We start from the raw sequence: 11573 nt of genomic DNA, 5'->3' as shown, positions 1-11573 counted from the left end.
CACAATTCTCAGAAAGGTCTGGGTCCTCCCTAGCCTCCACGGCTTTGCACTTGCTGGCTCCTCTTCCCTTTACAGGGAAAACTCTTATTCAGCCTTCAAAATCCAGATCAGTAGTCATATCCTCCTTGACAAACCCCTTCCCTGAGATTCAGTTCTATTTTCAGTTTCTCACACATACTTCTCTCTCTACGACAGTTGTAATTTGTTTACATATCCATCTGCCCCCCCAGTTTGTGAGTTCCTTTGATTCAGGGACTATACTGTCATTGTCTTTGCATTCTTGGTGCCAGACCTAGTGCCTGGGGTAGAGCAGGTATGTGACATGCCTCTGCAGGGTTCCGGAGAATAGCTGTATTATGCATGGGATGTATATAGTGCTTTCCTGCCAACTACCTCCTTTGACATTTACCCTAACCCAGCGAGGCAGGCAGGGCTGGAGTGATATAAAAACAACCAGCTCTCTACAAGGATCTGACATGAGCTGAGTGCAATGCCAGGCACTAACAGAGGACACTTATCTGGGCTTTAAGCATCTGTGATTCGCAGTGCCTGGCACACAGAAATGCTTGGTGAACTCAGTTGTGTGTCAGAGCAAGAAACTCGCCCCCAAAAATGCAAGGTATTGTTATTTTTTTAAATATTTATTTATGTATTTATTTATTTGGCTGCGCCGGGTCTTAGCTGGCATGCAGGATCTTCGTGGCCGTGTGCGAGATCTTCCTTATGGCGCGAGGGATCCTTTTTTTTTTTAGTTGTGGCATGTGGGATCTTTAGTTGCGGCATGCGAACTCTTAGTTGCAGCATGTGGGATCTTTTAGTTGTTGCCTGTGGGATCTAGTTCCCTGACCAGTGATCGAACCCAGGCCCCCTGCACTGGGAGTGTGGAGTCTTAGCCACTGGACCACCAGGGAAGTCCCAAAAAATGCAATTTTTAAAATTATTTATTTATTTATTTATGGCTGCGTTGGGTCTTCGTTGCTGTGCGCGTGCTTTCTCTAGTTGCGGAGAGCCGGGGCTACTCTTCGTTGTGGTGCGCGGGCTTCTCATTGTAGTGGCTCCTCTTGTGGAGCACAGGCTCTAGGTGCACGGGCTTCAGTAGTTGTGGCGTGAGGGCTCAGTAGTTGTGGCTTGTGGGCTCTAGAGCGCAGGCTCAGTAGTTGTGGCACACGGGCTTAGTTGCTCCGTGGCATGTGGGATCTTCCCGGACCAGGGCTCGAACCCGTGTCCCCTGCATTGGCAGGCGGATTCTTAACCACTGTGCCACCAGGGAAATCCCCCAAATATGCAATTTAAATGGACAGTTTTATAGGATTTACTATTGCCAGGCCCTGACCTCAAGTTGCTCCCAGTATAGTCCTCTGGCATGCCCTGGCAGACGAAAAATCTGGTTCCATGGGCACTGGCCTGTTTCTGTAGGCTCTGCCATCTGGGTCAACCCTGCCCCTTATAAAAAATGCTGAGGGCACAGTATACTGTGTTGCTCTTAACCCTGAGACATTTATTTTTAGTATTTGGAACCAGAAAACTTGTCTTTCATTAACAGTCAATTTCTCCTTCTATCACCTAACAGGAATAAAATGACCTCTTTGTGTTTCCCCTTTCCCTCTGGCTGCCAGGAAGCTCAGAGACAAGTAATAGTATTACAGTAGGAGTCAGAGTCAGAATATTTCCTTTCCACCCCCATGTATGTGGCTCCTTCAGCTAAAACCTTCTTGGGTCCTTTATGGGAGGAGCATGTATAAGTAAACATTTATGTAATAAGTCCTGTGGAGAGCACAGGGAAAGGATCCAGGTTTAAGAGCAGAAGACTTGGGCGAATCCCTTACCATCTCTGAGCCTCAGGCTCCTCCTTGGCAGCCCGGGGTAGGAGACCCTGCTGCAGCTTTTGGACAGAGCCAGCTTTCCTGCGATGAAGACTGGCCACTGCCCAGGCCTCAGGTAGGGTCACAGTCAACATTCTCCCTGCTGAGGCTGTGAAGCTTGTAACCTTGAACACCTTCACACTTTAGACCCAATATGGCCAGAATTTTTATTTTTAAAGAGGAGTCAGAAAAAAGATTTTTACATGAAATCTCCTGACTTATAAATGTTGCCAATTAATTTGCATTTTTTCAGGAATCCCCTGGCAGTCCAGTGGTTTGGGCTCAGTGCTTTCACTCCCAGGACCCGGGTTCGATCCCTGGTCAGGGAGCTAAGATCCTGCCAGCTGCATGGTGTGGGAAAAAAAAAAAAATTGCATTTTTTCAAAGCACTGTGTTGGACAAACCAAACTTGGCTGCTGGCCAGATCTAGTCTGAGGCCTTCCCTGGCTCATCCAGTTAAGCTGAATACATCTCCAATAGGGACTGTCTGGTGTGTTCAAGCTAGGGGTGGGGGAGCAGTTTTCATCATTTCTTCTGAACCCTGCCTTCCTTCCATAATATCCCAAGAGACCTGACAGTAGGACTCAGAGTCAGGTTCTGAGATGACCTGTGCTCAGGTCATGTTGACTGGTCCAGATGGGCCCTGACCCAAGCTGGACCACACACAGGACCCTGCCCCAGCCTTGGGTGATGAGTTTAAAATGGGCGCCTGACCTAGGATGAGCCATGAATCCCACCCCTGAGATATTTGTGCTTGCAGGCAGAGAGAGGCACAGGGTAACTCTTTCTCCACTGGCTGGAGCTGTAAGACATAAAATGCCAGCAGTTGGCTGCTACATTTTCCATGATGGGGGGAATCGGGGTTGGCTAGTGAAGTGGGTATACAGAAGCAGGAATAAAAAATGGTTTGAGGGGCCTTCCCTGGCGGTCCAGTGGTTAAGATTCCATGCTTCCACTGCAGGGGGCACGTGTTCGATCCCTGGTCAGGGAACTAGGATCTCACAGGACACTTGGTGTGGCCAAAAAAAAAAAGAAAAAAGGTATGAGAAAGAATTCTAAGGGGGTCTGAGTGGCTGGTTCTAGTTGTCCTGAGTCCCTGCTACTTTCCTGTCCTACAGGACCGGAACACGCCAGAGTCTTTGTGATAACTTCCCCTTCTTACCCAAGCTAGCGGAGGCGGGGCTTCTGTCCTTCACAGTCATCAGTCCTAACTCATGCACATGGTCCTGATTGGGCCCTTTCCAGTTTCCTGATGAACAAGAGCAGCACCAGGCTCCTCGTCCTGGCCTCCCAGCTCCCTCCCCCATGCCTGACACCTCTACTCACCTGGATTAGCACTGAAGGAACTCGTGAAATCCAGAGCCTCAAAATGAAAGAAGTTCACCCCCTCAGGGAATGGAGCTCAGAATACATTGGGGCTGGCACTGCCAGAGAAACTGAGGCAGTGTGGGACTGGCTGCCCAGTGGGTGGTGCTGGTTACCCCCATTCTTGTGTGGGGTGATCTGTAAGGCACTGGAAGGGCCCTACCCTCCAATAGGTCCTTACAGAACCCACTCACCTGCTCACCTACCTCCGCCACGCCCTGCCTGCCCTGGAAGTCCATACTCAGAGCACCGATTCACACGCTCACCAAATTCTGAGGGTTCCTATCCACCCTCCCCATCCCAGACTCCCAGTCCCAAACCCAGGTGCTAGTAACCCCCGGGTCACCCCGGGTGGGTCACTTCTCTCCATGCTTGTTTCCTCTTCCGTAAAGCAGTGTCCTCAGTCCCTCTTGGTATTTGCCCAGCATCCCTTCCCATCCTTTAGGTAACAGCTGTAACCTACCCCCACCCTCTCAGACCATGTGATCAGTAGAGCCAACTCCACCCCTGGCTCCCGGGGTGGGTGCCAGAGCTGCCTGGCAATCAAGGCACCCCCAACCCCTAAGCTCGTAAGCCTTGGGGGCTGACTGGAGCCCACCCCCTGAGGTTTTGCAGGAACAAGATGTGTGCTCTCTCCTGAAATCAAGGCACAAGGGCTGCGTGAGCCTGGGACTGCCAGGGCACCTTTGTACCACGTGGAGAAAATCCACCTGAAGGAAGCCCACAGGGCTTAAGAAGATGGAGAGAGAGAAGGATGGAGAGCTGGAGTGACCCAGGGACATCCTTGAGCCCCAGGGTCCAGCTGAGCCTGAGTCCAGAACCAAACCCTATTATTGCAGCTGTTTTCAGTTTGGTCTCTTGTGCCTGCAAGAGTCCTGGGCGGTAGTGTGGTGGGGAAGCTGCCTGGTGGGGGCGGGGGGAATCTCTGTGAGCTGCAAAATGCTCTGCTGGGTCAGAGGTCAGGGCTGTGAGACTCAGAAACAACAGGGCTGGGCCTAGGGTGAGGCAAGAGAGGTGCCGAGAATTGAATGAGGTGGCCCTCTTGCCTCGCTCTAACCTGGCTCTGCAACACAGCCCCCTGCAATTCCTGGGTTTGCCCCAGGGAGGAAGGGCAGCCTCACCCCTCGAGATGAGAGAAGGCAGCTTTTGCTCTCGCTGACTCCTAAGATGAGGCGTGTGCAAGAGCGAGCCCGGGTCTGGGGTCAGGAGGTCTGGTTCAAATCTCAGCCTGTTGCCCTATTGCCTTGGCAAGTCCTTATGAAAATGGAATGGCAGCTGCCTCCATGTGTTCTCTGCCTTTCAAGGAGGGGGACTTTTTTCTTTTTTTTTTTTTTAATATCTTTATTGGAGTAGAGTTACTTTACAATGTTGTGTTAGTTTCTGCTGTACAACAAAGTGAATCAGCTATATGTAAGGAGTGGGACTTTTTAAATGGACACACAGCCACCCAGCTCTTCCCAGCCTCCCTTGCAGCTAGGAGTAGCCACGTGACTATGTATTGACCGGTGAGGTGTAAAGGGAAGTAAGAGGTCCAGCCAGCAGGAGTGTCCCTCAAAGGGGCAAGTGGCCCCTTCCACCCTCCCTCCACCCTGCTCCTCGGGATCCCGAAGAGCCCCCTCGGATGACACCAACTAGGACAACAGCCCTGCAGCCAGAGAGGAGCAACTCAGGTCCCCGAACACTGCATGGAACTGTCCACCAGATCAGCTCTGGACAACCTCCCTACGAACTGTACCGTGAGAAAGAAAAACGTTCTATTTGGTTTAAGGCCCTGCTGTTTTGCATCTCCGTGCCTGAATTTATATCCTAACTGGTTCTCTACCCCGGGGATTCCAGTTAGTTAGTGGGGAGGGCACAAGTGCTACTGGTTTCTAGTGGGTAGAACCCAGAGATGCTCATCACCCTACCACACACAGGGCAGCCCCCTTACAAAGAATGATCTGGTCCCAAAAGTCAATAGCGCCACTGCTGAGAAACTGCTCTTTCCTCTTGGAGATTCAGTGTTCCCATCCCCCAAACGGGGGGATATTGAACTATCATGTTTTTTATGAGGACCCAGTGAGATCATAGACATGATCCTACTTTTAGGAAAGGAGACAGTCCTGCAAAGATAGTCATGGAGTCTTTATTATTGAGATAAATTAAGACGGACGCCCCAAAGGAGGGGAGCGAGCAGGTTGCCAATCTATGTCCAAAAAGGAGGCAGTGGTGCCCCACAGAGAAGGAGGGCTCCAGGGTGGTCTTGGGGCCCCTGGTGCAGTGCAGGACCAGAAGGGGAGGGCGGGGGCTCCTGCCAGCGGCCTCAGCCTTGGGAAAAGGAAGGGATAGGGAAGTCCAGCCGAGGGAGGGGGGGTGGGAACTTCTGGTGGTCCCCACACTGCCCACAAAGCTCACCCCATCCCCACCACCGCCCATCCTGCCTGGGGGCCCCCCCCTCCCTCTCACACAAACATGCTTCTCCTTCCCTCCGCACTCCTGCCCACTCCCCTCAAATGTTCTCTCTATCACACACACACACACCTCCTTCCTCTATGGTCTTGCCCCTTGCACACCCCACCACACACACTCATCCATGCCAAGCCCAGGTCCAGAGTGGTAGGGCTGGGCTGGACTAAGTTGACATCCCTCCAAAGGGGGCCCTTTCCTTGGGTCAGCTTTGAAGCCTGGCCCATGAAGCTGTAGGGTCGATACCACTGGCTGGAGTGGGGAGCTGAGCATCACCGAGGATCTGGTAGGGAAGTGGGAGATCTGGAGGCTCAGGACAGGCAGGGGCAGCCATGCCTGACGCCGGGTGGAGGGGCAGGAGTGCTGGGCAGCACAAAGGCACTGGGGGGCCGTGGGGCGTCCCCGGAGCTGGGGAGGGCAGGTGTGGGGTGAGCTGGCTTGACCTGGAGAGCAAGCCCTGGGCCATCAGCAGCGACATCTCAAGGCACCCAGGTGCCCCATCTCCCCACAGCCAGGGTCCTCCCAGAGCCCCTCCTCCTGGGAGGAGCCGGGCTGCGAGGGAGAGCCTGGAGGACCAGGGGTTCTCCTCCCTCTGCCCCGGGGTCTCCAGGCCGGGCGGGACGGGAGAGGGCACCCGGTACCCACCCCCCACCTCCAATAGAGCCGGTCAACTCAGACCTCGGGGCCCCCGAAGGCCAGGTTGTCGCGAACCATCAGTGTCTTGCGGAGGTCACGGTCCACCAGGGGGCGCTGCATGCGCCACTTGTGCGCCTCCTGCAAACCGGGCTCGAAGTAGTAGATGCAGGCGCCGAAGCCCACCAGGATGAGCACAGAGATGAACAGGTAAACAGGCACGAACCAGTCCAGGAAGTGCGGCATCGCGGCGGCCTTGGCTGCTGAGACGCGGTCGGTGAGAACCAGCAGAGAGGCTGCTTATCCCACCCACCCTCCCAGAGGGGGACCCGCAGGCTTCACAGAGCCAGGAGGTCAGAGCTTCACCTTAGGGATGGGAAGACGGAGACCCTGGAGAGTGGAGGGCAGTGACTCAGCAGCCCCGGCCCCCTGACCAAGCACACAGCTGCCCCCACCACAGGGGCCCACCCAGCTCCTACTCACCCTTCTACAAGGAAGCTTATAGCTGAGGGCTGGCCCTGGCTCAGTCCCTCAACAGTATGTGTGCCCTCAGGCAAGTTGCTTCACCTCTCTGGGCCTCAGCATTGTCCCCTGCAGAAGGGGACACTAACAGAGCCTTGTGGGGATTCAGTGAGGTGACTGACCCCTCAGGGCACTCAGTAAAGGACAGCTTGGGCCATGCCTCCTCTGAGTTGCCCCTCCCGGCTCTGACTGTGCATTTGCAGAGGCTGCCACTTGCTAGGCCCCTCACAGATGAGTGGGTCCCCAGCCACCCGTGCATGCTGGCTAGGTGTGGCTTGGTGAAAGCATGGTGAACAACCGCCCATCCCTAGGGGACCTGGTTGATATCAACAAGCTCTGCACAGGCTCCCGAATTCAGGCCCATGCCCCATTTTATAATTATAAGAGTATGGACACAGGTGCCAGCCCCAAAAGACTTGGACATTGGTTTCCACATCCGTAAAATGGGAGTGAAAACAGTATCTAGGTCATAGGGCTGTTGTGACTGTTAAAAGAGTTAATTTACGTAAAATGCTCAGAACCAGTGCCTGGCGCTTACCAAGTGCTACATAGTAGTTTGTTCTTATTCTCTGGGCCTCAGTTTCCTTATCTGGAAAATGGGCATAGAAGTAGGACCCACTTCTTAGGGTCTCTGTGAATGTTTAACAAGACAATGCCTAAGGAGCATTTAGCAACATGCTGCTTGGTGCAGAATCGGCACTCAGTGAATATCAGCTATTGTTATTTCCAGTGCACCAGAGGTGGGGAAAGCAGGAAAGTGGAAGCTAGCAGGTTTAAGGTGCTTCACAAGTTTTACATACACCCAGCCTCTTTAGAATGGCCCGAAGATGCCCACATCTGCTCTCTGCCAACCTTGCCAGCCTCATCTCCCACACTACGTGCCATCACAGGGAACCACTTGTCAATCACCTATGTGCATCTGCATGTTATACAGTCTACATCTTTGCATATGCTTTCATTTTCCTTGGAATGTCCTTTGTATTCATGTTCATGTAGCAAACTGCTGTACATACTTCAAAAGCCACACCACAGGTTATCTCCTCCAGAAATGGAATAAATCAGGGCCCATTTAACCCACCCTCAACCCCTTCCTGAGGTGTGAGAAAGGGGTAAGGTGAGGAGCCCCACTTCTGCCTGTCAGGCAGGGAGACCACAGTCAGAATGCAGTCACAGACCTTACAAAAGGCCTATGAGGTAGGTGTTACTGTCCACATTTTACAGATGAAGAAACTGAGGCCCAGAGAGGTTCACTAACTTGCCCTGAGTTACCCAATTGAGAAGTGACAGAGCTGGACTCCAACCCCCCAGCGATGTCCTGAGGTTTGATGGGGAAAATACCTGAACAGAATGAAATGAGCAAAGGCCCACCTTGTCTTCTAGGGAGGGAAGAAAGGGGATGGATGGAATGACCTCCAGGGCAGGCTGAAGAGAAGCTCCAGCTTTTCAGACCTCTGTCTCCAAGCTCCAGCTCCTCTTGTCCCTCTACTGCCAGGTGGGTCTACGAGGTGGGCTGTGACCCCAGGGGAGGGAGAGATGCTGCCTCCCAGTCCTGCGTCCACCCAGAGCCCCTCCCCTGCCCTCCAGGGTCCCCACTGGCTGTTCTGAAACACAGTGTCTCAAGGTGCCCTATTCTCCTCATGGAGAAATAAAATGAAGAGTGTGCTAATGGCCCAAAGTCAGGGTTACAACAGTGTCCTCCTAACCATCTGCCCTTCTGTAGAGCCAAAGAGAGGGTTCAGAATTGCTTGGTGTGGCCTGCGTTTAGGGGGAGGTGGAGAAGGGGACCTACAAGCAGAAAGGCTGCTCCAAACTAGCCTGACTGAGGCCAAGTGATTCGTGCCCCCTCCCCTGGCCCCACCCAGGACCCCAGCCTCCTTTGAGCTTACACATGAGAATGGGGGACTTGGGCAGAGCAGAAGCCATTTCAGCTGCAATGCTGTGGGCCTGTGGAGCAGTGTTCAGGGTCTCCCAACCTCTCCAGCCCTGTGAACAAAATCCCAGGCATTCTGGGGCAACTGAGGACCCCAGACCTTCTCCTGGCTTCTCAGAGGACTGGCTTAGCTGAAGCAAAACATTCACTGGCCTTCTGTGTGACCTTGGGCCCCTCCTCACCCTCTCTGAACTTCCAGGTTTCCCTGCACAGTGACGGGGTGGGGGCGGGGGCTATCAGATGATCTATAAGGAATTTTCTAGCCCCCATTCCAGCTAAAGTCCCATCCAGGACAGTGTGAGGGTTGCAGAGCCCCTCTCCCTGCCTCCCAAGCACCACTCAATCCCCCACCCCGCCCCCCGTGCCCGCAGACCCACCTCAAGCCCTGCAGATGCCTGTTCCGGGGGCTCCGGGCTGAGCGCACAGCCTCGGCCTAAGCAGCTCAGTGTCGGCCCGTGGACTCAGTCGCAGCTGCTGTCCCCAGAGATGCTGCCATCTGCAGCCGCCCCGGGCGCTGGAAGCAGAGAAAGGGCGAGGCCAACGCCCCCTACGGGAGACAGAGTTTCTCAGGCCCAGGGGCTCTGACTGGGCCAGGAGGGGGCAGTCCTGGGCTAGCTCCGGCAGCCTGTACCTCTCCCTGCCCATTGGAGACCCTTCTCTCTGCCCCCCACCCTCAGGATAGCGGGAGGTGGGACCTGCCTTAGCCAATCAGCAGTCTGGCAGAGCAAGGGCTTTATCCTCTGTTGCCCTGGCAACCAGCCTTCTCTTCAGGATCCCTTGCACTGTGCACATGGTACAGAGATGACAGGCAGAGCAGGGTTGGATAAATTCGGGACAGATGGAAGCCACCCAGCAGGCTGCTGGACCCCACGGCTACTAGACCTAGAGAGGAAGTGGCCCCTACCAAGATAACTAGGAGGATTTGGAGACTTGTCATTTGAGGGTAGGGAGAGATTGGGGTCCCTGGCACGTGGGTAGGACACAGAAGCAGTGACCAGTAGAGCCAATGAGGGTCATGTGTTATAGAGGGAAGAACCAAGACTGAGATTCTGGACACACTGGTCCACTGTAGCATTTACCATATGCCAGACACTGCTTTCAGTACTTTACATATTTATGTTAACTCATTTATTGGTCACCCAAGGTCACATGGCAAGAGTCTCAGTGCCAGGGTCGGAGCCCTAGCCTGGGCTGCAGGCCCGCTCGCAGGGGCTGCCCTCCTGGTTCTGCCTCACCAGCCCCAGAGGCCCCCTGGCTGGGATACGGCCTGAGAGAGTCGTGGCTCCCAGCCATGGAGCCCTCCCCTCCAGGCCAGGACTGGGCCCTGCATCACTTCATCTGGTCCTCCAGCTGGTTAGTTGTTGAAGCCCACTTTGGGGTTGAGGCAGCTTCGGCTCAGAGACGTGAAGCTGCTTACCCTCTTCTTCTTCAAGGTCACTCAGCTTCTCAGTGACAAAGCCAAGGCATGTGCAGGGGTGGGCTGGAGGTGAGGGTCCACCTCCCAAGCCTGGGTCCTCCCTCCTATGCTATAGACAGAGTGTTTGCAAAGTTTCAGAGGCCCAGTGAGCATTCCATAAACAGCAGTGGTTATCGTCTCAGGAGGAGAGAGCAGCCCCAGAGGCCCACGGGGTGGGGAAGAGTCTTCGAGGAACCATCTCCCTGGGGAGTCCATTCCCAGAAACTGAGGATGGGCAGGTGGCAAAGGCTATGGGTAAAATGGCTTTGGGTCTCTGGGTCCCCCACCCCACAGACACCCTGCCATCTGTGGGACCATCTGGGAGTCCTGCGAGTGTCCTCTCCAGCATATGTGGGCCAAGGGGAGTGAGTCTGAGTTTCCAGAGAGATTTTTATTAAGATCTAAGGTACATACAGTAAAATACAAACTTTAAGTGATGAACGTTTACCTGTGTATACACCTTTGCAGCTGCCACCCAGACCATGTCTAGAATATTTTCATCATCCCAGACAGTTCCCTCCTGCCCCTTGCCAGTCAATACCGCCTTCCCAAAAGCACCCACTGATCTGATTTCTGTCGCCATAGATTAGTTTTTCCTGTATTTGTATTTCACATAAATGGAATCTTATGGTATGTGCTCCTTTGTGTCTGACTCCTGTTGCTCAGCACAATGCTTTTCTCTGCACTGACGATGTTGCCTTACCAATGTACCACAGCTTATCTGTTCACCACTGAAGGACATCTGGGGCATTTCCAGTATTGAACTATGATGAGCAAAGCTGGCAAAGTGCCGTTGAACGGTTTGGAGTGGGAGGGCAGAGAGGAGGTGGGGGAGGATGAAAGGGGCACAGAGAAACTTTTGGAGGTAATGGATACGTTCATTATAAATTGATTGTGGTGGTGGCTTCCTGGGTGTATATTTATATCAAAACTTACCAAATTGTACACCTTAAATATGTGTAGCTTATTATGTGTCAATTACACCTTAATAAATCTGTTTTTAAAAGTGATAAACAGGGGACTTCCCTGGTGGGGCAGTGGTTAAGAATCTGCCTGTCAGTGCAGGGGACACGGGTTCGATCCCTGGTCCTGGGAGATCCCACATGCCGCGGAGCAACTGAGCCCGTGCTCCACAACTACTGAGCCTACGCTCTAGAGCCCGCGAGCCACAACTACTGGGCCCGCGTGCCACAACTACTGAAGCCCGCGCGCCTAGAGCCCGTGCTCTGCAACAAGAGAAGCCACTGCAGTGAGAAGCCCGCGCAGCGCAATGAAGAACAGCCACCGCTCGCTGCAACTAGAGAAAGCCTGTGCGCAGCAACAAAGACCCAACGCAGCCAAAAATAAATAAATAAATTTA

At 53.6% G+C, this 11573-nt stretch overlaps 1 protein-coding gene across 1 annotated transcript; it reads right to left on the bottom strand.

Annotated features, from left to right (window-relative positions):
• Positions 1 to 6344: 6344 nt before the first annotated feature.
• Positions 6345 to 6551, bottom strand: SMIM45 (small integral membrane protein 45). The gene has a single exon (XM_068561259.1). It carries the CDS (start codon positions 6549 to 6551, stop codon positions 6345 to 6347), a length of 207 nt encoding a protein of 68 aa, XP_068417360.1.
• Positions 6552 to 11573: the final 5022 nt, after the last annotated feature.

Source organism: Eschrichtius robustus, chromosome 13 (assembly GCF_028021215.1).
Source record: "Eschrichtius robustus isolate mEscRob2 chromosome 13, mEscRob2.pri, whole genome shotgun sequence".
NCBI classification, from domain to species: Eukaryota; Metazoa; Chordata; class Mammalia; order Artiodactyla; family Eschrichtiidae; genus Eschrichtius; species Eschrichtius robustus.
Note: the sequence above shows the minus strand (reverse complement) of the source record. Positions and strands in the feature narration are given on the sequence as shown.